This window comes from Pelophylax lessonae, assembly GCF_965119305.1.
Source record: "Pelophylax lessonae genome assembly, chromosome: 8".
NCBI classification, from domain to species: Eukaryota; Metazoa; Chordata; class Amphibia; order Anura; family Ranidae; genus Pelophylax; species Pelophylax lessonae.
Genome location: NC_138775.1, coordinates 20305788 through 20331464, shown reverse-complemented (window position 1 = coordinate 20331464; position 25677 = coordinate 20305788). Strand labels below are relative to the sequence as shown.

Genomic DNA, 25677 nt, shown 5'->3' with positions numbered 1-25677 from the left:
TAAGGACCCTCCCATGGTTAATGAAATTGACCACACCCACTATTTGATGTGGTTGGGAGGGTGTGTGTGGGGGAGGGGATTTGGGGGTTCGTGGCTTAGTTCCTGTACCTATTTTCTACCTATTTTCTGAGAAAAAAAAACCCTGTGCACAATACAACATTACATGACGAGGCTACAACTGTACATGTAGTGACCTCACAGATAAAACCTAACCTGGTCTAATAGTAAAGTCCTAGACAGACAGAACTGGGATAAATGGCTTAGAGGACCTTGCTCAGTCCTGTAGTTCCTCTGCATGTTACCCAGTAGGGGGGGGGAGTGAAACTGGGGGCTCTCCAAGTGGCTGAAATTTCAGCACGATTGGCAATGCCGGGCTTTTGAAAAGCTATGTCATAGTCCGTCACTGTATGAGATGGTTTTGTTTATAAACAAAGCCACATCACGCACCATCCTATGTGACTTTGCTTCCTTAACAATGGGACCAGGAATCTTTCTTTAAAGCCAATTTCACCTAGCAAAGCCACAATGGAGGGGTAAAAGCAGATGGCCGGCACCTTACTATTACTACATGACTGCTTTGTTACTCTACAGACAGAACTGAGGTATATGGCTGAAAGAACTTGCAGGTTCTTGTAGTTTCTATGCATATTGCCCATTAAAGGCAATTGAAAATGTAAAATGAAAAAGCCAGGCCATGGTCTCTTGCTGTATAACATGGTTTGGTTTATAAAGCCATGTCAAAATATCACTTGTGACATGCCATGCCAAATGCCATCCCTAACACCACATGTGACACGGCATGCAACCGGGAACTTTTCTTTTAAGCAATTTCACTTAGCAATGCCATATAGAGAAAATAATAGATAAAAAATTCAGCGCAACTGTATAAAATAATATAATAGAAAGCTGCTATGCACTAAAGGATCAATAAACCAAAAGTCCCAATAACAAATATATAACAAAAAGTGAATCGCTATCAAATATGGATTATGAAGATGATAACGAGGAGAGCAGTCCACAGGTGAAAATGATGGTGAAGCATGCACAAGATATAAACATTCAGTGCTCCGTCATTGTGCTGGTAATCCTCCACCCAGTCTCATTAGCCTCTCACCTCACACTTAGCCCCTGTGTCACCAGACGGGCTAGTAAGACAAACTTTCTCCAAGGATATCACCAATATAGATCAGATCGGTATTCCTCTTCATCAGAAGATAAGGCTCACAGGTAACAGATCGCAGGTCCATAAAGCGGGTCACAGGTCCATAGGAAAACAAAGGTCCGGACATAGTGCATTACCGATATAAATTACTTTATTGAACATAGCATAAAATCATAAAAATTACCTTGTAAAGCACTATACAAGTGCATGTGATGAGCAGATTGTATTACACACAGCGGTCTCGACCGCAATGGATGGCGGGTGACGTCACCGGCCCCTCCCCCTTCGCAATAGCTGAGGAAGTCCCGCGCAGTGGGACGTAACGCGTGCGAAGGGGGAGGGGCCGGTGACGTCACCCGCCATCCATTGCGGTCGAGACCACTGTGTGTAATACAATCTGCTCATCGCATGCACTTGTATAGTGCTTTACAAGGTAATTTTTATGATTTTATGCTATGTTCAATAAAGTAATTTATATCGGTAATGCACTATGTCCGGACCTTTGTTTTCCTATGGACCTGTGACCCGCTTTATGGACCTGCGATCTGTTACCTGTGAGCCTTATCTTCTGATGAAGAGGAATACCGATCTGATCTATATTGGTGATATCCTTGGAGAAAGTTTGTCTTACTAGCCCGTCTGGTGACACAGGGGCTAAGTGTGAGGTGAGAGGCTAATGAGACTGGGTGGAGGATTACCAGCACAATGACGGAGCACTGAATGTTTATATCTTGTGCATGCTTCACCATCATTTTCACCTGTGGACTGCTCTCCTCGTTATCATCTTCATAATCCATATTTGATAGCGATGCACTTTTTGTTATATATAGAGAAAATAGACACTTATTTTGATTACTTCAACCAGTATTTCTCAACCTTTTTTTAGCTGTGGCACCCCTAACAATTCTGCACAATCTCGAGGCTCCCCATTCTGAAATATAAAAAAACCCCTAAACTAATAGTTTTACATAACGCAGCAACATCCATACACATGGGCCATCCAACATTAGAAGTGATTTATTCCTCCACTATTGCAAACTGGTACAGACTAGTATTCTGGGGTTTCTCTTCTCCCTCAGTTTCTCTTCTTCTATTTGCTAATGTGACCCCAGTGCTGATGGAGAAGGAGTGAGGAGGAGTAAAAAGGTTCGCTGTGCATGCACCCGTCATTCTCCTTATCAACCAGTGAGGTCACTGGTTGTCAGGGTGCCAGTGGCTTGACTCGCACAGTGCCCAGGGTTGTCAGGGTGCCAGTGGCTTGACCCGCACAGTGCCCAGGGTTGTCAGGGTGCCAGTGGCTTGACCCGCACAGTGCCCAGGGTTGTCAGGGTGCCAGTGGCTTGACCCGCACAGTGCCCAGGGCTGTCAGGGTGCCAGTGGCTTGACCCGCACAGTGCCCAGGGCTGTCAGGGTGCCAGTGGCTTGACCTGCACAGTGCCCAGGGCTGTCAGGGTGCCAATGGCTTGACCTGCACAGTGCCCAGGGCTGTCAGGGTGCCAATGGCTTGACCCGCACAGTGCCCAGGGTTGTCAGGGTGCCAATGGCTTGACCCGCACAGTGCCCAGGGTTGTCAGGGTGCCAATGGCTTGACCTGCACAGCGCCCAGGGCTGTCAGGGTGCCAATGGCTTGACCTGCACAGCGCCCAGGGCTGTCAGGGTGCCAATGGCTTGACCCACACAGTGCCCAGGGCTGTCAGGGTGCCAATGGCTTGACCTGCACAGTGCCCAGGGTTGTCAGGGTGCCAGTGGCTTGACCCACACAGTGCCCAGGGCTGTCAGGGTGCCAATGGCTTGACCTGCACAGTGCCCAGGGCTGTCAGGGTGCCAGTGGCTTGACCCACACAGTGCCCAGGGCTGTCAGGGTGCCAGTGGCTTGACCCGCATAGTGCCCATAGTTGTGATTCTACAAGGTAAAAACCTGTGGCATTTTGTTGCCATTTTGCCAAGGCACCCCTGAAGAACCCAGGAGGCACACCAGGGTGCCACGGCACCCTGCTTGAATAAGGCTGACTTAGGCTAAGGCAAAAATCAAAAAAAGAGGAAATCGCCTACTCAGCTCTCCTGTCCACACCTCCTCTAGATAACCCCCAGTACCGGGACAGGGTTTATCCAGCACCAATGGTATGGATGTGGAACTGTGCTCCCCCCTCATACTGATATAATGAACGTCATAGAATGAGTGTATTGCTCTGCCCCCCTTCTCTGCCCCCTTGCTCCGGCTGCCCATGGTTGGCAGGAAGTGTGCACTACACATGCATGGCCAATCACTTACTTTCTAGCAGCTAGAAGGTAGTTACACATTCACGGCATGACTTTCACATCAGCTGTGCGCAGATGGGGTAGAGAGTGGGCATATTGGAGCACAATGTGATAGAGCAGACATGAAGCCGCATCCCACTGGTCACCAGTCACTGTTATGGAGAGTGCTGTGAAAGGGAACCCCGCCCAACCATTGCACCTAGGGCGGCAGCACCTCCTGCCCACCCCTTTATCCTGGCCTTGGATATCCCTATCCTTAGAGCAGATGGTAAAAGCAAACCGTGTGACCAATTTCAGAACTGCCTGTGACAGGCAATCATGTGACCAGCAGACTGGGAAGAGTGCAGAACTATTGCCTTGGCAATGCCAGGAGGACTCCCAACATGCAGTAGGAAGGGCTGGGCTCTCCATAACACAGGTAAAGCTTTTACACTCTGCAATTCCTTCACACAGTTTAAGGCGTGTAAAGGAGATTATGCTGTTACAATATTACTTTTTCCATGCAAGAACATTTATTTAAGAGCAGAAACGACTTAGCGCCCTGATCTGTCATATGTATCCTATTTCCAAAATTGTCTGCTCTGGAATTAAAGTGACATTAAATGCCATTTGCAATATGTCTCTCGTTCGCAGAATGCATTAAGTAATATCGGGACGGATTTATGAAAGCGCCAGTCTGCTGATCCTGCTGCTGTCCCTGCAAATCGCATCATTTAACCCAATCTTCGCTGGCACACAGATGTTGCAGTACAGCAGACAGGCCTGGCGGAATGATAAGGACATGATGGATAGAGATTTTAGTGCTGCTTCGATACCTGTCCGCTGGTCCTCCCGGCCTCACGTAGGTTATGACTAAAGGCCTGGATTTGTGCCAGTCTTCTTGTGCCCCACCTGCAAACAAAAAAGAAAAGATAAAATATAAATTAATACATTTTGGTAAAGGTCTTAAGTCCTACCTTTGCTTCTACATGGGGACCTTAAAGCGGTATTAATCCCAAAACCAAAAATTTATTATATTGCATCTTACCAATCAGTAAATGTGGTGGCTACATTAGTTTTCTTTTTTGTAGACTTTTTCCCTCCTGTTTTCAACTGGTGATCTGGCCAGTAACCCACCTCCTGTACTAGTGGAACACAACTCTGGAGGAATGAGCACAGGAGGCAAAGCAGACAGCAGCACTGTCAATCGAGTGTTAAATGTATTAGCAAATTTAGAACCACTAAAAAATTTAAGCCAAATTCCAGCTCACTCTTTACAGCAGTCTATTTCTTTTTGGCATAAAGATTTTGCAAGAACAAATAAAAGCTGACCATTTAAAACCCTCTGCCAGTGTTAAGTGGTTTATCTCGTCCATGTAAACTGATCCATTCTGCTGGAGTGTTTGTACTGTGAAAACCAACTGACTTGCTGGCTGGTACCAGAAGCAAAAACGGGATCGAGAGAGCGGGGAGGATAACCCATTGGAATGAAACCAATCTGGGTAATCCCTTGCTCACGTCCTGTAATCAAGGATTTTAAGAGTCCATTCACACTGGCCCGATCCGACTTCCAGGGGCGACCTGTGAAGTCGAGGTGTATAATAATATAATTGAAGTCAATGCAAGTCGCCTCCAGGTCGCCCCAAAGTAGTACAGGACCCTTTTTCTAAGTCAGAGCGACTTGTGTCGCTCCTATTAGAACGGGTCCTGTGCTAATCAATGGCGAGCGACCGATCGCGACTTGTCAGGCGACTTGGTCACCTGACAAGTTGCGCTAGTGTGAATGGACCTTTAAGGTGATGGGGATGTCAGAGATGAGTAGTGTTTAATATTAAAATACATTTTATTAGCATCAAAAACAGGAAATTTAAAACATGAGTCCTGCCTTAAAATGTAAATACATGACAGAATAGCCTGTAAACAAGTATAGTGGATACAGCATTGGCCGCAAAAGTATGTGGTGTAAGGTCCTTGCTGGCTGGATCACCAGATGAAAATAGAAAAAAATCCTAAAAAAAAAAAAAAAAATGGAGCCATCACATCTAAGAATTGGTAAGCTGCAATATAATAATTGAATGCTTTTGGGTTTAATACCACTTTATTGCAGTCTATGGACAGGTGTGAGGGTACAATAATCAATGGGTCCTGCAACTACCTCCAAACAAATCCAGGCTGATCCAAACTGGCAGGAAGACCAAGGCCCCTTTCACACTTGCAGATCAGTCGGGTCCCCCTGTCAGTTTTTCAGGCAGACCCGATTGGACCCTCCAGTCTCCTCTATGGAGCAGCAGGTGTCATTGGACATGTGTCTATACACCCACCGACATCAGATCCTATCCGGTAAGAACAGACAGATGTGGATCAGTGGACATATTACCCGCTGAGCAGACGGACTCCAACGGGGGGGACTAAGGGGCTATAAACACGTGAGTGTGGGATCCCATTAAAAGCTAGTATAAGTTATTAAAAATAAAAATAGCACTTGTATTCAAGTTACTGTAATTTAGCATCAGCAGACTATTGAAGGTTAACACTACTGGGCATCAGAGGTCTGGGTGAGGTGGCGGTGGATATCCCAAAGCTGGCAGTAAGGGGATCCATTCAGGATGACAGGATGTTCCCTCATAACGCAGAACCTCCTCCCTGTTGTACATAGAGTGTGCAGCCACGAGGACTAATGGCAGCAGTACAAGCCGCTCCCAGTGATTGGACCGCCTGTCATCCAGAGCGAGTCCCCTTACTGCCGACATTGGATAATCCACCGCTGCCTCACCCAGCCCTCAGATGCCCAAAGGTGTAACTCTCTACCATCTGCTGACACTGAATTACAGTAACTTGATTACAAGTTCGCCACTTTTTATAAAATTAATTATGCCAACTTTTAAATGGGATCCCGCACTCCTGTGTTTATATCTTCTTGCCACTGGGGAGACAGCTACTTTTTGTCACTGGGACTCCAAATAAGGCCAGCCATGCACGGTTCGAATTTTGGCAGGTTCAGCAGGAATCAGCCGAGATTCTAATTGTTAATAGGCAGGCCTAATGTACCAAGTCGATCAATTAACTTGGGTACAACCAGCCTGCCGGATTCTCTTGCGATTATCATTAGCGGCTGCTATAGCTGTTGGTGATAATCAATGTCTTCTCCTGGCAGGGACGACTTCCCCTGTTTGCCCCTGCCCCCCCTGGCGGGAGTAGACAAATGCTAGGCAGGAGGGATTCCCTTGTTAGCACGGTCTGTGCTGATGGGAGAATCGTGCAAATTTCTTTCCTGCAACCACAGAAAGAAATTTGCATTGTGTATGGCCCGCCTAAGGTCTCATTAACATGGGGCATACTACAGTATACACCTGTGCAGGGCTGTGTTTACCAACACAGGGATGAATAGGTGTTCCATTCTTCCCTGTGCAGTCAGTCCCAATTTAGGTCAATTGGGACATAGTGACTGCACAGACACAGTCACTGCTTCCAATGTGACATCTGTGTGGGTGTATGGCCCCAAATGCAGACAATGCAAGTTCGGAGGCATGCACCCGCAGCCACACGTCAAAATGGGAGCACTGGCTGTCCATGCAGCCATTGCATCCTGACATCAATGGGACTGCCTGCACAGGGATGTCCTGACATCAATGGGACTGCCTGCACAGGGATGTCCTGACATCAATGGGACTGCCTGCACAGGGATGCACGGAACACCTGTACATCACCATGCGGGCAAAACACGGCCTCGCACGGGCGTATGCTGTAGTAAACTCTGTGTGAACGAGGCCTAAAAGTCTTGTCTATGAGAAAATAAGACAGCAATTAAAATCTTGATGCAGATTCTAATGCTTTTCTACTGTATCCATTTATAGGTTTTAAACATGAAGTTCCACTTCAAATAGCTAAAGAAAAGCAATGTACTGCTTTCTAATGTCTTTAGGAACTACATGATCAGAAACCGTGTGAGGTGCCCTCTGGATTCTGGCTAACATGGATTCCATAAAATTCAGATATCAGTTAACAGGATTTTCTTGACTGCTGGCTTGCATTAGCAGTGGCTCTGAGCATTGCCTGGACTAGCTCTTTATATGTTCTCACGGTCCTCAGGGCCCACTAACAGGCCAGGTTTGCAAGATAACTGAAATACATCCCAGGTGATATAATTTGCTGCTCAATGATTGCAGTACTCTAGTCTGCATCTCCCCAAGGTAATACCTAAAATCTGGCCTGTTAGTGGGCCCTGAGGACCGGAGTTGAGGACCACTGCTCTAAGGTTACCTCTCATTACGAAGCCGAAGCTGTTGCCTTCTTTGCAAAGAGTGATCTCCAGCGTCTTTGGGATGATGGCTGCAGTGTTATCCGGAGCTGAAAAATAACACAGAGGGGTCACAGGTGGTGCTAGAAAACAGAAGACAGTGCCGCACAGAAATGTAGTCATGACTTCTGATGAAGGATCGCTCATGCTAAAGATCATTTACTTTATAGTGCCAATTTTGCGCACTAAGAGAAAACAGTTTAAGGGCTTGTTTACACTGGCTTTGCCCACCGAAAAGTGATCAGTGGTAGACCACTCTTCAGAGGGTGTTTGACAGGTGGTGAGGAGACATTAAGTTACCTGCTCAGTGTCAATTTTAACCCCTAAAAACTGGCATAGGTGGTTGCAGTGTGAAGTGACAAGTGACAGCACTGATGCTTGGCTCCAAATAGCCCCTACACTGAAAACCCCCAAACTCAAATATTTGGAAGGGTTTCCACATTCTTTGGCCATACAGTGAATAAAGCACCATTTTTATCCTGCCCTTTACATTTATGCCACTCTACCTGCACTGTAAATGGATCTCTGCTAATGGTAGCAACCAATCATAGAAGAAATGGCTGCACTCCAGGTGTGATTAAAATTCAGGTTTATTGACTGAACATCCCAATGTGACAATTGTGGCAAGGTAGACGCGTTTCACACACTAGTATATGTGCTTAATCATTACGTAATGATTAAGCACACATACTAGTGTGTGAAACGCGTCTACCTTGCCACAATTGTCACATTGGGATGTTCAGTCAACAAACCTGAATTTTGATCACACCTGGAGTGCAGCCATTTCTTTTACGATTAATTATCCACAGAGGTAAGCCGAGGCATGCACCGGTGTGTCATCGGGCTTCTGGAATCACCTAGAGCAGTGAGTTCTCTTCTCTTTGGTTTAATGGTAGCAACCGTAATACGTCAATAGGTTATTACTTACTGGTTGGAGGTAACTCGTACTCCACCTCCAGCACAACTCTCTCCCCCACGTTCTTCAGTAAACTGATGATTTCTTCATGGCGGAGTTTTGTCAAGTTGATGCCATTCACCGACTTTATATAATCACCGATATTCAGCTGGTCACTCCTGTAAGGAAGACGTTCAGAAGATATGTTAGTGATAATCGAAAATGAACTTTGGGTGCAGGAAAGATGACATTTTACAACAGTTGCATTAAGACTACAATAAGTTCACCTTGCTGCAAGGCCTCCCGGCCTTAGATTGGACACTCGAGGTTTGCCATCTTTGTCCGTGCCCCCTGAGATGGTCAGGCCCAGTGTGCTGCCTTCTTTCTTGATGAGCTCCACAATGGTGACTCCCCGAAACTCATCTGGAAAAAAAAGAAGGTAAACACGTGCTTGTATCCTGTAATTTCTTCTCTCTGCTTATCTTCCACTCGTTTTCTATGTAGGGTAAAACTAGTGTAAGTCACATTCTAAGCCAGGGCTGGCACAAAACATTGTGCTGCCTGGGTCCAAGAATTAAAAAAAAAAAAAAATCACGCCCAGCAAAAGGCCCCCACATCCATTATTTCATATAAATATAAAATGTAGAAAATATTATATATACTGTTATCTTCTGCCATAACTCAACACCGGACTGGTCCACCAAATACCCACTGTCTGTCCTCAGTCCTCCTGTCACTCCTGTGTCTACCATCGCCCTAAAAGATCCAGCCTGCCCTGCGTGAGATGGAGTGCGCTGATGTTGGACGTCATTGCGCACACCACAATCACATGAGGGACGTTCCCCGGAGGAGACGCTCCACCTCCTCATACTCATCAGTGTGCATTACGGACGATAGTAGGAGATGGGGAAATGCCACCCATAACAAGTCGCAAACTGATGACACACAACTGCTGGAGAATAAATTTGAGAGTCAATTTGCTACCCCTCTCCAAGTTCTGCCTGGGTCCAATGGACCCAGCGGGACCCATAGTAGGGCCGGCCCTACCCTCAGCCTAACCTCATAGCAACTAAGAATTGGTAAAAAAGAAAGATGATGGTGACAGGGGATAGAATAGAATAAAATGGAAAGAAAACAAAAAACTAGAGCTGAAGGAGATGGTGTGAATAGGGATATTGTGGCGGTGTAAAACGTTTGAGATATTTCGGAGTATGAAAGGCTTAGTATCCTTAGTTGAGGGACGTAAAAAATAAAAGCACTGGACCCATACAGTTATCCTAATGGTATTGCTATCCTAAAGTTTTCACATAGATATAAATAATATGGTTCCCGGGCAGGCGGGTTCTGCATCCCATAAGATCTCCACAATCTCCTTACAGTGTAATGTAACAAAAATGGAAACTGTAAAACTAAAAAGGCAAAACTTTTTTTTTTAAGTTTTGGATGGAGTGCAGAAGGTTTAGAACCCTTTTTTTTGCTGTCTGTGTCCCCATTGTGGAGATTCATCCTCGCTATTGGTCTTGTTTACCATTATTATTTAAAATGGAAGTAAAAGAAAGCCTACATTTTGGGTTGTTCCCAGAAAGGTAATAGAGGGAGAACCTTACAATGTGGATACTAGTTCTGGTGACCTGGGGGTCCCCAAAGAATTCCTCTGATTTGCAGGGATTTCCTTTCACTTCCTGTTTGACTATGGGACAGGAAGTGAAGGGAAATCTCTGCAAAGAGACACAGATGGCGGGAAAATAAAATACTGACATGTGTTATAACTAGGGATCGACCGATTATCAGCAAGGCCGATATATCGAGGGCCGATATTGACTTTTGCCGATATATCTGTATCGGCCCCAGAACTGGTTCGATATTCCAAATATTGCTCATGTAAGGGTAAATGATGTCACATAGCATAATTCCATTTACAAATGTTATTGAATATGCCACTCACATATGTACAAATTAAAGATATAAGCAATTCCACATTAGCAGATCTGCTGGTAGATCGGTAGCTCTTACCCACTTGCCGTAAGTGATACCCGGGTGATACCGCTCTGTTCGGCATCCACTCAATAGTGCTCTGTCTCTCCCCTGCTCCATCTCCAACCCACCTGATACCGATCCATCTCTCACCCACTTGCTGTAAGTGACACCCAGGTGATAGCGCTCCGTCCGGCATATGATGAAGATCTCGGAGGCCACGTGGTCACGCTGGGCGTGACCACGCACGTGATTTCCGAGATCGTATGCCAGACGGAGCGGTATCACCCGGGTGTCACTTACGGCAAGTGGGTGAGAGATGGATCGGTATCAGGTGGGTTGGAGATGGAGCAGGTGAGAGACAGAGCAGTATTGAGTGGATGCCGAACAGAGCGGTATCACCCAGGTATCACTTACGGCAAGTGGGTGAGAGCTACCAATCTGCCAGCAGATCTGCTAATGTGGAATTGCTTATATCTTTAATTTGTACATATGTGAGTGGCATATTCAATAACATTTGTAAATGGAATTATGCTGTGACATCATTTTACCCTTACATGAGCATCACCACCTAATGGTTGGAGGAGGAGAAGACTAGTCTTGGACCCTGACATAGGATGTACAAGATATCGGCCCATACTGGCCGATAATGATATGCGATGGCCAAAATATGGGTATCGGTTTTGCCTATAGTGCTACTTGAAGCATCATACCACTGGTAAAAGGTCCAGATACAATTTTATTCCAATAAAAGTCAGGGTGATAATCTAAAGAGTAGTCCATGTGTTTCTGGGTTCAAAAACTAAATCAGCTGCTGAAAAGACCTGTGCTTGTAATCACACTAGAAGGAATACCATTCAGTTCACTTCACATTGTTCTCAATCAATCCCTGATGGTCTCTAACATCCACCAGCTCCGTGATGTCATCATGGAGGAGTGGAAGAGGACTCCAATGGCAACCTGTGAAGCTCTGGTGAACTCCATGCCCAAGAGGGTTAAGGCAGTGCTGGAAAATAATGGTGGCCACACAAAACATTGACACTTTGGGCCCAATTTGGCCATTTTCACTTAAGTGTGTACTCACTTTTGGTTTAGACATTAATGGCTGTGTTTGGGGTACTCTACAGAGCCCGTCGTTTTGGCAACACCTGTTTTTTCTTTAAAGTACATATACTGGGGATGTGGTGAAAGTTCCCTTGGCTCACAGGCATTTTAGAGTACGGCACTAATGATATTCTTATTAATGGCTGTGTGTTGAGTTATTTTGAGAGGACAGCAAATTTACACTGTTATACAAGCTGTACACTCACTACTTTACATTGTAGCAAAGTGTAATTTCTTCAGTGTTGTCACATGAAAAGATAGAATAAAACATTTACAAAAATGTGAGGGGTGTACTCACTTCTGTGAGATACTGTATGTTGGTTTGTAAGTATATCATACATTTTTTTGAATGGAACAAGGAATAAAGTGCCTTTAACACCACCTGAGTACCAAATTCAAGCGCAGGAGCCTTTTTGTAAGGCTAAAAACTGGAACCGGAGGCTACCGGCATAGGATTACCATTTTGGACAGCGGAGGACTGAAAACTGGTCATGTGAACCTTGAGTTCCTTTCAAGGCACACAGATTTAGGGCCATTCACTGCATCTAATGCCCCTTACACACGCATCGATAGCTGGCCGTGAATTTTCGGCCAACGTCCGATCGGCCGATTTTCGGCTTGTTAGTATGATGCTTTCGACAACCGACTCCAAATTTTCGGCCGAAAAAAATCTGGTGTGCAGGCTATTAAATTTTTGTTGGCCGTCACCACAACGGCCGATTTTCCGTCAGTCAGTACAGATTTCGGCAGACAAAAATCTGATGAGCAAGACTGGGCATGCTCAGAGAAGAAAAAACACACGGAAAGTAAACCAGCACATGACATCACTTCTGAAGTTGGTTTTTGTTGGCCGAGAAAATTTCTGCGCAGTCTAGAGCACATTTCAACCAACACAACAACACTGGACAAAAGACGGCCGATCGGTCGGCCAACAATCGGTGCGTGTGTACGAGGCTTAAAGAGGTTGTAAACCCGTACAATTTATTTTTTTTTGCCAACCTGTAAGAGAAACACATAATGAGCTAGTATGCATCGCATACTAGCTCATTATGCAATACTTACCTTAGAACGAGCCCCCGCCGTGCAGCCCGCTTACCTGTATGACGGGCGACATATCCAGTTGCCCGTCTTCCGGGATCGCGGCATCCGGCCATCTGATTGGCCGGAGCCGCGGTGACGTCACTCCTGCGCACGCGCGCGGGAGCCGACAGTCACGGCACGGGTCTCTGAAGAAACGGCACCAGCGGCCGTTCCTTCAGAGCGCATGCGCCAGTGACGTCACTGGCTGCATGTAAGGTAAATATCTCCTAAACGGTGCATGTTTAGGAGATATTTACAGTACCTATAGGTAAGTCTTATCATAGGCTTACCTATAGGTAAAAGTGTCAGAGGATGGTTTACTTCCTCTTTAAGTCTAATAGAAAACCATTAAGATGGGGTAGAATGGGAGAGTCACAGCATGAATGCGCAGATATTGCATGATGTAATCACGTCAACATGGGCCAGAATCCTTAAGGCATGTTTGTGTAATGTGGAATCCAAGGCATGAAGAACTGAGGATGTCTTTAGAGTACAGGTAGGCCAACCCAGTAATAGTATAGTGTTCCTAATACATTCTTCTGGTGAACGTATATTCCTAAATAAAGCTTTCTATGAGACAATGGAGATTGAAGGGCAACTAGCTAAAGCCGTCTTTGCCGGTAGCTCAGAATCATTTCCGCAGCACACCTCCTATGAGTGGTATTCTAGCATCTGCCTGGCATTGAAAGGGTTACGTACATTCACAGTTCTGATCCGATTCCTCCTGGATGACTGACTGCTCTGCGGGGATTCGTGTCCTATCAATCTACCCCACCGCTGTGCGAATTACCAGCTGCCCGGGCCCGGCTCCTCATACACATCTTGATATGACTGCAGATGGCACCTTGCAGGGATATTAATGCTCTCTTGCTGGGGTTTAATTTCTGGCCTGACAAAAATTTAAATTGTAGTTATGGCGACCTGCAGCTCTGAGCCGACCTCCGTGGATTTCAGATTACTCAGAGGAGCTAAGAGAACGTATGCCGCAGCGCAACAAAAGAGACCGTGTATGGACAGCTGGACCAGAAATGTATTTCTTGTTACTGAGACGCGTATCCAACATCCACTAATAGGGCTGAACTTTACTTCTGACCATGTCTGGATAAAAGAAGAAATTGGCCATGTTTAAGGATGTTAACGGTCTAAGTAACAATGGAGTCTTGCCATTGCAAATTATTGATGGTGGACCTACTGGTCTTATTTGACTAACCAGAGGGCAGAGTTCAGGAACAACCACAGTATAAACAAAATTTGGTCCACATTTTATATGAAAGGGCTATTCAAATCTTGAAAAAAAAAAAAGGACCTGGTACGGTCACTCTACTCATTCAGGTTCCATCAACAGGCCCCATCTCAAACACTAATACTCCCATACTGTAGGGCAGTGGTCCTCAACTCCGGTCCTCAGGGCCCACTAACAGGCCAGATTTTAAGTATTACCTTTGGGAGATGCAGACTATTGTACTGCAATCACTGAGCAGCAAATTATATCACCTGGGATGTATTTCAGTTATCTTGCAAACCTGGCCTGTTAGTGGGCCCTGAGAACCAGGGTTGAGGACCACTGCTGTAGGGCACATGTGTCAAACACAAGGCCCGCGGGCCGAATCCGGCCCTCCAGGCCATTTCATGTGGCCCTCACACCTCTCCTGCAGCTGCAGGAGAGCTCAAGCCCTCCTCCAGGCCCTGTAATTTTTGCTTTCCAGCAACGCCTACAGCTTCTTCCCAGCAGCTGCACAAGATAAGGGGGATTCACTGTGATGTAAGGGAGGGTGAGGGACTCAACTTCTGATGGTGGTGTTGTTCTTAACATCCTATGTAAAGGTAGGGGATGCTCTGGACATCTTATCTTACACATACAACCGGCCCTTTTGAGGGCAATCATAATGCTGATGCGGCCCGCGATTATCATTTATTTATTTATTTCAGGTTCTTATATAGCGCTGTCAATTTACGCAGTGCTTTACGTATACATTACACATTCACATCAGTCCATGCCCTCAAGGAGCTTACAATCTAAGGTCCCTAACTCACATTCATGCATACATAGTAGGGCCAATTTTATACAGGATCCAATAAACCTACCAGCATGTCTTTGGAGTGTGGGAGGAAACCGGAGTACCCGGAGGAAACCCACGCAGGCACAGGGAGAACATGCAAACTCCAGGCAGGTAGTGTCGTGGTTGGGATTCGAAACTAGCGACCCTCTTGCTGCTAGGTGAAAGTGCTAACCACTACACCATTGTGCCGCCCTACGATTAAATTAACTTTGACACCCCAGCTGTAGGGGATGAGGAAGCTGGCCCACAACCATCCACTATTCAAATAAAACTGGAAGGAGGATGTGATGCATTTGCAAGCATGAGCAATGACGGCATTGAGCATGTGCGCTCCCTTCTCAAGCTCAAGAAAGGAGCGCACATACCCACTGCCAGCATTGCGCATGCTTGGAAACACGTCCCATCCTCCTACCGGTGCCATCACACCCATGCTTCTGTCCATGGTGTGCCTCTGATGATTCTGGCCGGCTTCCTCATCCCCTACAGCAGGTTTCACCTGGACATCACAGCAGATTTTTGCTGAGGACTTGCCGATCTTACCAGATTCTTTTATCGATGAGCCTTCTATCTTTTCTATGATGTGAGTTGTTAACTTTATGAGTGAATAAAATGGTCTTACAGTCTACATTTAGAGGCGCTTCTCTCGTTACTTTTTGTTTCGGATAGTGGCACCATTAAATGGGATGTCAATTAGCCACAGCTCAAGGAACTCCTGTAAACCTCTGAAAGAACCCTAGGATTCCATGGAACCTTAGTTGAGAATAGCTGCTATAGTAATAAAGGAAAGGCTGATCATAAAGAAATCGCAGGCTGTTGACATTGTTCCCTCCGGGGTTCTGGGCCGAGGGAGGATAGCATCTCCTCTACTCCAATCTGATTTGTAGAGTTACTAATGCCTCGTTTCCACTGAGCGGAACGGTTCGGGCCGGTACAGTTTGGAAGGGTTAGAATGGTCCAGTCTATTTAGGTGAGCGTTTCCACTGCAAGTCGGGCCACCAGGGACCATGCGGGATTTACACCAAATGAGGTGTTTGTTTTGCTCTTTTATTTGACGTCAGCATTGAGGTTTTTCTGTCCGTCCAATCAGTGGAATCTATCGTGTGACGCCAGTAGCTCCGCCCTAACCGTACCGTACCATTTCCTATGGCCCTACATCTGAAGCAGGACCAGGAATGGTGCGGTTTGGTTCGGTTGTATGGACCACTTTCATAATGGAGACACTCAAATTAGCGTACCGTACCGAACCGACCCGAACCGATCCGCTCAGTGGAAACGAGGCATAAGTTACCAAGTTTCAAATCTGCATTTATAAGATTGCACTTATAACTGACTATTATACTTGTTTACCTTTGTATTATCCGACATGAAACTGGAAACTGTTTGTCTGTTTTAGTATTACACTCTGTTTTGTTGTAATACTTTGTTTTTGTACTTGAAAATGAATAAAAATTTTACTGAATGAAAAAAAAAAAAAAAAAAAAAAAGAATTTGCGGGCTGTGAATGCAAAGCACATAGCATGCAACAGAGGAGCGGAGGTATGTTGTTCTATATGTTGTTTAATATGGAGGGTTCAAAAACGTTTACATCTTTAGGGTAGATGTTCTACTTTTCCTACCATTCAAAGAATGTCGAACCGAAGCCCAGTTCCAGCAGTTTCAGGTGCTGTTCCTGTTCCTCTTCTTACCAAAACCAGCTTCTGCCCCTAGGACTAGCCTGCCCGGTGGATGGACTTATGTGACTTTTTCTCCTGCCAGCATATTACAGTCAATAGAACTTTATAGGACTATTATTATTTATTCGTCTTTATAGTGGGTATGCCATCTATTGCACCTGTCTCCTCGTGTTGTGATTTTGTCACCATGGTGCTGGGGCCAATGCTACTTGGCAGAGTCAGCTGCATGGCACCAGTGATCTTAAGCTGTCTGTAAGGGTTACATTCTGACCACCATTGTAAGAAGGGCATGTTCACCACCGACCGCCAATGAATTCATTTTAACAGGGGTTCTTCGAGAAAAAATATTTCAGGGTGTCCTCTGACAAAAAAGTTGAGAAAGGCCTGGGATTTATAAGGTGGCTCTGCTTCTTTGCAAGGTCCCTTATGGCACTTTTCCACTCCAAGTACCGGCTTGGCTCCACTCAGCCCTGCTTGGCTCAGTTTGGTTTTCCACTGCATGGTACGGTGTTGGAACGGTTCGGTACGGTTTGCTTTTCCACTAATAGTAAGTGGGTGGGATAACAACAATTCTCTGACCAATCAGTGGCTAGTAGTGACAAACAGTCAAGGCTGCATGCAAAGGATTGTGGGATATGGTACCGGTACGGCCCTCTTGTGGCACTTTTCCACTGCAAGTACCGGCTAGTACCGGCTCGGCTCTACTCGGCCCTGCTTGGCCCGGTTTGCTTTTCCACTGCGGTACTGCATGGTATAGTGTCGGAACGGTTCGGTACGGTATAGGTTTGCTTTTCCACTAAAGTAGTACTAAAGTTAAGTGGGTGGGATAACAACGGGGTGGGTGTGATTCTCTGACCAATCAGTGGCTAGTAGTGACTGCATGCAAAGGATTGTGGGATATGGTACCAGTTTGGTACCTGTTGGAACCACAATCGAGTAGGTACTGTTTTTTCAGAGCCGTACCGTTCGGTTCCATGCAGTGGAAAAGCAAACCTATACCGTACCGTACTGAACCGTTCCGACCCTATACCATGCGGTACCGCAGTGGAAAAGCACAAAAGCGTGCCGAACCGGTATGGTTCTATGCAGTGGAAAAGCGCCATATGAACCACAACCAAGGTGGTACTGTTTAAGCGAGCCGTACTGTTCGGTTCCATGTAGTGGACAAGCGTCGCCGTACCGTACTGAACCGTTCCAACACCGTACCATGCAGTGGAAAAGCGCAAAATCGAGCCGAACCGTTCGGTTCCATGCAGTTGAAAAGCGCCATTAGATCCACCCTTACATGTGCCCTCTGGCTGCACCACATTCAGCTACAATCGGTATCTCCAAATGCTGCCATTCAAAACTATGCCCCTGCATCTCCACCAACGGCTTTGGTAAGATTGACTGCCAAAATAACACTTGGATGGAAGTTTGACTGTAATGATGCGAAATGTACAATGCGCACTCCATGATGGGAAATTTGGGGAAATAGTGCTGGAGAGTGAGGCAATGTGATCACTTATAGGAGTTGTAAAGGCAGAAGGTTTATCTTAATCCATTATTTGCATTAAGATAAAAAGCCTTTGTGTGCAGCAGCCTCCCCAGCCCTCCCTAATACTTACCTGAACCCCATCTCTATCCAGCAATGTCCACGAGTCCCTCGGCCGTCCGGAACTCTCCCTCCTGATTGCCTGAGACACAGCAGTGGCACCATTGGCTCCTGCGGCTGTTAACCAAAGTCAGTTATCCAATCAGGAGAGAGAGGGGGCAGGTCGAGCAAGCTGCTTGCTGTGGAGGCACTCGACAGCAGGAAGGGGCTGGGAGCAGTGAAGAGGGACCCGAGGAGAGGAGGATCCAGGCTGCCCTGTGCAAAACCACTCTGTGGTCTATGTACATTGCGCTTTGTTGAAGATTCCTGCCTTTTGTTAAGCTGAAGAAATAGCGGTTTGTTTCTCTGTGTCCATGTGCAATGTGAATGAGAATGGTTTAACAATTATCAATCAGCTGCAGGGCTCTAATGAGGAAATTGGCAGGGTCTGCATCCCTTTAGACATGACTTCCTTTTGGGAGCATCTCACCAAAAAGTAAATTTTTGTTACAGGGGATGCCCAATATCTGACTTTCATCTAAGTGCAGACTTCTGGAATTTTCCCTCCCGATTGGCTGAGACACAGCATTGGTGCCATTGGCTCCAGCGGCTGTTAACCAAAGTCAGTTAGCCAATCAGGAGAGAGAGGGGGCAGGTCGAACGGAAGCTCTGTGGCTGAATGGACACACAGAGCTGCAGCTCGGCTCGGGTGGCCCCATAGCAAGCTGCTTGCTGTGGAGGCACTCGACAGAAGGAAGGGGCTGGGAGCAGCGAAGAGGGACCCGAGAAGGAGGATCCAGGCTGCACTGTGCAAAACCACTGCACAGGGCAGCAAGTATAAAAAATGTGTTATTTAAAAAGAAAAGAAAAAAGACTTTACAATCACTTCAAATGAGATCTATATACAGTATCTCACAAAAGTGAGTACACCCCTCACATTTTTGGAACCACTTTATTATATCTTTTCATGTAATAATGAAGAAATTACACTTTGCTACAATGTAAAGTAGTGAGTGTACAGCTTGTATAACAGTGTAAATTTACTGTCCCCTCAAACTCAAACACACAGCCATTAATGTCTAAACCGCTGGAAACAAAAGTGAGTACACCCCTAAGTGAAAATGTCCAAATAGGGCCCAAAGTGTCAATATTTTGTGTGGCCGCCATTATTTTCCAGCACTGCCTTAACCCTCTTGGGCATGGAGTTCACCAGAGCTTCACAGCAGTCCTCTTCCAGTCCTTCATGACGACATCACAGAGCTGGTTAAGTGACCTTGCGCTCCTCCACCTTCTGTTTGAGGATGCCCCACAAATGCTCAATAGGGTTTAGGTCTGGAGACATGCTTGGCCAGTCCATCACATTTACCCTCAGATTCTTAGCAAGGCAGTGGCCATCTTGGAGGTGTTTGGGGTCGTTATGTTGGAATACTGCCCTGTGGCCCAGTCTCCAAAGGAAGGGGATCATGCTCTGCTTCAGTATGTCACAGTACATGTTGGCATTCATGGTTCCCTCAATGAACTGTAGCTCCCCAGTGCCGGCAGCACTCATGCAGCCCCAGACCATGACACTCCCATCACCATGCTTGACTGTAGGCAAGACAAATTTGTCTTTGTACTCCTCACCTGGTTGCCGCCACACATGCTTGATACCATCTGAACCGAATAAGTTTATCTTGGTCTCATCAGACCACAGGACATGGTTCCAGTAATCCATGTCCTTAGTCTGCTTGTCTTCAGCAAACTGTTTGCGGGGTTTTCTTGAGCATCATCTTTAGAAGAGGCTTCCTTCTGGGACGACAGCCATGCAGACCAATTTTATGCAGTGTGCGACGTATGGTCTGAGCACTGACAGGCTGACCCCCCACCCTTTCAACCTCTGCAGCAATGCTGGCAGCACTCATACCTCTATTTCCCAAAGACAACCTCTGGATATGACGCTGAGCACCTGCACTCAACATCTTTGGTCAACCATCTGAGTGGAACCTGTCCTGGTAAACCGGTTTGATTTTTGGACATGTTTTAAAAAAAATTATTAGTAATGGCAGTGATCAGTGATTTTTAGCGGGACTGCGACATTGCAGGAGACAAATCTGACACGAAGTGACACTTTTTGGAGACCAGTGACACCAATACAGTGATCAGTGCTAAATAATATGCACTGTTACTGTATAAATGACACCGGCAGGGAAGGGGTTAATACTAGGGGTGATCAAGGGGTTAAGTGTGAGCCTAATTGTGCTTACTAACTGTGGGGGGGGCTCTGTGACAGGCACACAGAGATCGGTGATTCAGCTTAGCTGAGACACACAATCTCATTGTGCCTGTGAGGCAGGCGGCTCTCCTGTCAGTTTCCCCAAAGATCGCAGGAGGCCGGTGGCGATCGTGCCACTCCTCCCGCGCAGTCTGGCTCCTGCTATGTCTAATAACAGCAGGACCGAGGCTCCGGTGGCACGCCAACGAGACCGCATGCACATAATCACGTAGATCTACATGATTATGCGCAGCCGAGCTGCCCTGCCGCAGTAAATCTGCACGGGGTGGTCGGCAAGTGGTTAAGAAAAAAAAAAAAAAACACTACCCTCTGGGTGATCTTTGTACATTGCGCTTTGTTGAAGATTCCTGCCATTTGTTAAGCTGAAGAAAAAGCGGTTTGTTTCTCTGTGTCCATGTGCAATGTGAATGAGAATGGGTTAACAATTATCAATCAGCTGCTGCACCTGCAAGGCTCTAATGAGGAAATTGGCAGGGTCTGCATCCCTTTAGACATGACTTCCTTTTGGGAGCATCTCACCAAAAAGGACATTTTTGTTACAGGGGATGCCCAATATCGGACTTTCATCTTAGTGCAGACTTCTGGAAAAAAGTCAGTGAGCCAATCACACAAGCAGGAAATGATGTTGCTGGGGGGAGATCTGTATACAGAATGCCTCCAGGTGGCCATATTGCATTTTAAAGAAAATCACAGTGCTGCAGATTGAAAAGTAAAGGTCACTTTTAATAACATTTAGTTACAATACAACTTGTGTCACGATTGTATATGCTAGATCAGGGATTCCCAAACTACGGCCCTGCAGCTGTTGCAGAACTACACATCCCATGAGGCATTGTAAAACTCTGAAATTCACATACATGACTAGGCATGATGGGAATTGTAGTTCCTGAACAACTGAAGGGCCGTCGTTTGGAAATCCCTGTGCTAGATTATATATTTTTTTTGTTGCTTTTTTCCTAAGAAAGAGGAGTTACCCTTTAAGCCTTGTATCTTCTCACCTGGAATACTTTGACGCCGGGACACCAACGCAACATCATTGCCCGTTGGATCTTTGCCGCCTTTCGAATACGGGCCGTCATCTGGAAAAGAGAAAAAAAAAGGACTAAGGACTGGAAAAATAGTAGGTTGGAAATCTGACTATTATAAATGACTGCAGTGTTCATATAAATACAATCAGTATATGATATGAATGGGTATATGACCACCATGTGTTTATGCTTTTTACACCTCGTCTTTGTTGAAAAGAATGTTATTATTTATGGAGTACATATTCACAATGGCATCTCTGCTTAGTATTGCTACATAGTGGCTGTGCTTTACTGCTCCTCGTGTTTCAGTACCCAGTCTAAGGCTGCCCATAGATGGGTCAGTTTTTCTCGTTCAATCGGTGGGTTGAATAAAAAAAAAAAAAAACTGACCGGGTAATCGAGCATGGGACGTTCTTCCGGACATACGCAGTTTGATCCCAGATGGGGTGTCATCCGGGAGACATGTACTCAGACCCGAACGCCCCTTCCTACCCTACTACCCAAAGACGGCCAATTTGGCACCAGGTGTTCTCCATCGAACAACTACAGACAGGGCCATCTTTAAGGCAGGGCAAAAGGGGCAGCTGCCCCGGGCCCAGTCATTATTGTGGGGCCTAAAGCAGCTGCCCTTTGAGCCCGCACTGCCTGAGAATAGTTGATAAGAGGATTTGGGAGGGCCCAAGAAAATTTTGCCCAGGGTCCAATCAATAACAAAGACGGCCCTGACTACAGATGAGCTTCTTGATCGGTACTTCTAGTTTGCAAGTTGATACAATGTTATATTTGCCCCAGTTCAAATATACTCATGTCACTTTATGTTTTTGCAATATACTTCTACTTTTGATACACATTGTTAAATGCACCCAGATTACCCACTTCTGGACCGGAAGGTTTTGCCCCCCTTAATGACCAGGCCATATTTTGTGATTCGGCACTGCGTTACTTTAACAGACAATTGCACAGTCGTGCGACGCTGTACCCCAAATAAAATTGATGTCCTTTTTTTTTCACACAAATAGAGATTTATTTTGGTGGTATTTGATCACCTGTGCGATTTTTATTTTTGCACTATAAACAAAAAAAGGGCGACAATTCTGAAAAAAAAAAAAAAAAAAAAAAAACAATCTTTTTCCCATTCTGCTATATAACATTCCCAAAAAAAAAAAAAAAAAAATTAAAAATCTAAATTTAACATTTCAGGCCAACTTGTTTTCTGCTACATATTTTTGGTAAAATAAAAAAAATAAAAAATTGCAATAAGCGTATTTTGATTGCTTTGTGCAAAAGTTATCGCGTCTACTAACTACGGGAAAGATTTATATGTCATTTTTATTGTTTTTTTTGTTTATTAGTAATGGCGGCGATCTGCAATTTTTGTGGCGGACAGATCGGACCCCTGACACTTTTGTGGGGACCAGTGACATTACTACAGTAATCAGTGCTAAAAATATGCACTGTTACTGTAATAATGACACTGGCAGGGAAGGGGTTAACATTATGGGTGATCAAGGGGTTAAATGTGAGCCTAGGGGAGTGATTCTAACTGTGGGGGGGCGTGGCTTGTGAAATGATCACAGAGACCTGTGATCCTGTATAGAAGGATCACAGGGGCTCTATGATCATTCCAGAGAGAAGAACGGTTAGCTGTGTTTACAACAGCCGACCGTTCTTCTCTCTCAGCGGGGAACGATCGCGGGTGTCAGGTGGCAATCGGAGCTGCCAGCCCCGTGCATCGGCTTTCTCGCTGATGAGTGGGGGCGGGAGCGCGCCGCCGCCGGCGTGCGCTTGCCCCCTATCTGCCTGCGCGCGACCAACGTATACCTACCGCGGTTTTGCGCAGGAGCGGCTGCCTGCTGCAGTATTACTGCGGCGGGCGGTCGTAAAGTGGTTAAAATTGTTATCTGACAAACCCAATAAAAATTCTATTTTTTTTTTTTTTTTTTTAAATAAAACTGACCGGATTCCCTCGTTCACAAATTCGAGTTGGATGGAGAATCCTCCTGCTGAGCTATTGTATTCTGACAGTGGGGAGACTTTCTTCTGTGCCATCAGAATACACTGATCAGCATTGCAGGCTATAGACTGCAGCGCCGATCAAGTGGTGAAAATCCGATGCCCAGTCATCGTTAGTTCGACTTCTGTACAACCACAGGGGCCATACATGGATCCCAACTTGGGTGGTCCCTGCTGAATTTTAATCCATGTATGGGTGGCTTTAGGCAGCTGATAGACTTTAGATGGTGGCAGACATGCAGGTATCTCCCCTGTACCCCAAACAAAATTTACATACATTTTCTTTCACGCAAACAGAGCTTTTTGAACCACTGGGTTTTTTAATTTTTTGCCGATATAAAAGAAAAAAAAAAAAAAAGACCATATTTTTGAAAAAAATATATATACATTTTTTATTAAAAAAAAAAAAAAAAAAAATACAATAAAAAAGGGTAAAAAAAAAAAAAAAAAAATCGAATTTCTTCATACCCAAAATGTATTCTGCTACATGACTTTTGATAAAAAAAAAATCCCAATGAATGTATATTAGCTTGCATGCAAGTTCTATAGCTTGGAACAGTTTGTAAAATTCTGTGGAACGAACGATAAATTGAAAGGTTAATGCGATTCTCGCCCGAACTGTTTGCACTCGGCATATGTGATAAAATGAATGAAAAAACTGGTTTGTTTATGTCCATTGAATGATTTATCGATCAAAATTCGGTCATTACATGATGGCACGATCGTCTGCTCTGACGACCGAGTGTTTGTTTTTCGAAAATGAGTTTGATTGATTTTTCGTAAGGCATATGGCCAGCATTAGTCACAGGAAACAGCATTAGGTGGACTTCACTGGCAGGATCAACAGGTATTTGTGTGACTGAGAAAGCTATAAGTGCAGATCCACTTATAATGAAGTACCGTATATACTCGAGTATAAGCCGACTTTTTCAGCATGTTTTTTATGCTGGAAAAGCCCCCCCTCTGCTTATACTCGAGTCACAGTATCACTTATCTTTTCCCCGGCCAGTGCGCATGCGCCACCGCCGCTCGGGAAAGCCCGTACACGTTCAGCTATTCCCGGGCAAACGGCGCATGCGCAGTGACGTGTTGGCGCCATTTTTAAATACAAGGCGGAAAGGTAAGCGAGACTCCTCCGCAGCCTCTGCATCTCCTCAGGAGATGTAGTGCTGCGGGCATGGTACAGGAGATTCTCCTATACCATGCCCGCAGCACTGCATCTCCTGTGCCAAGCCTGTACCATCTCCTGTGCCATGCCCACAGCCCTGCATTTCCTGTACCATGCCTGTACCATCTCCTGTGCCATGCCCACAGCCCTGCATTTCCTGTACCATGCCTGTACCATCTCCTGTGCCATGCCTGAACCATCTCCTGTGCCATGCCCACAGCCCTGCATTTCCTGTACCATGCCTGTACCATCTCCTGTGCCATGCCTGAACCATCTCCTGTGCCATGCCCACAGCCCTGCATCTCCTGTACCATGCCTGTACCATCTCCTGTGCCATGCCTGAACCATCTCCTGTGCCATGCCCACAGCCCTACATCTCCTGTACCATGCCCGCAGCCCCTTCACCATGCCCGCAGCCCCGGTTTTGGGTCTCGTGGTGGTCCAGTTGAGTCCAGCAGCTGCTGCATTTCCCACCCTAGGCTTATACTCGAGTCAATAAGTTTTCCCAGGTTTTTTTTGGTATAATTAGGTGCCTCGGCTTATATTCGGGTCGGCTTATACTCGAGTATATACGGTATTGCAGCACATTTGTTTTCTTTTTGCTGGAAGCTATAGTTCTACTTTGTTGCCGCCATCTCTACTTTTCCAAGGCTAGGCGTCTGATTCGCTCTGTCGTTCCTGAACCGCAAAGTTTTGACATTTTGTACGCAGGCTGTAAGTTTGCTGTACAACAGATTACTTTCTTTTTTTAATCTGTCATTTGATAAGCGACTTCAAGGACCGCACGGGCCCGAGACAGCCAAACATTGCCGCAAATAACATTTCCCATCAATGGCTCCCGGAGATTGAAATCACAAGTGAGATGAGGCTGTAAACTAAAAGACAACAAAAAAAAAAAAGATGCCAGAGATTACTGGAGATGGTCTCCCTGCCTGGTACAGACAAAGGATGGAAATCCATCACACTGTCATTGCACTCAGGGCCGCTGTTGTACTGGGCCCAGGCCTCGTCAGGTAAACGGGGGGGGGGGGGGGGGGGCTGCGGTAGCTTATTCATTTCTGCCTAAATGATTACATGGATTTTACTAGACCACACCCACACTCCTCCTATTTGCTTACCAGGACATAGATTACATTTCCC

At 45.8% G+C, this 25677-nt stretch overlaps 1 protein-coding gene across 7 annotated transcripts in view; it reads right to left on the bottom strand.

Moving 5' to 3' along the window:
• The window catches only part of GRIP2 (glutamate receptor interacting protein 2), a 653251-nt gene that overhangs the window by 131906 nt on the left and 495668 nt on the right, over nucleotides 1-25677 (bottom strand). For all 7 annotated transcript variants that reach the window (XM_082265350.1, XM_082265349.1, XM_082265353.1 and 4 more), the window contains exons 2-6: nucleotides 21327-21407; nucleotides 8880-9015; nucleotides 8626-8771; nucleotides 7661-7747; nucleotides 4237-4312 (exon numbers count right to left, since the gene is read on the bottom strand). In XM_082265350.1, coding sequence (XP_082121476.1) covers nucleotides 4237-4312; nucleotides 7661-7747; nucleotides 8626-8771; nucleotides 8880-9015; nucleotides 21327-21407 — 526 coding nt within the window. The remainder of the gene's footprint in view (nucleotides 1-4236; nucleotides 4313-7660; nucleotides 7748-8625; nucleotides 8772-8879; nucleotides 9016-21326; nucleotides 21408-25677) is intronic.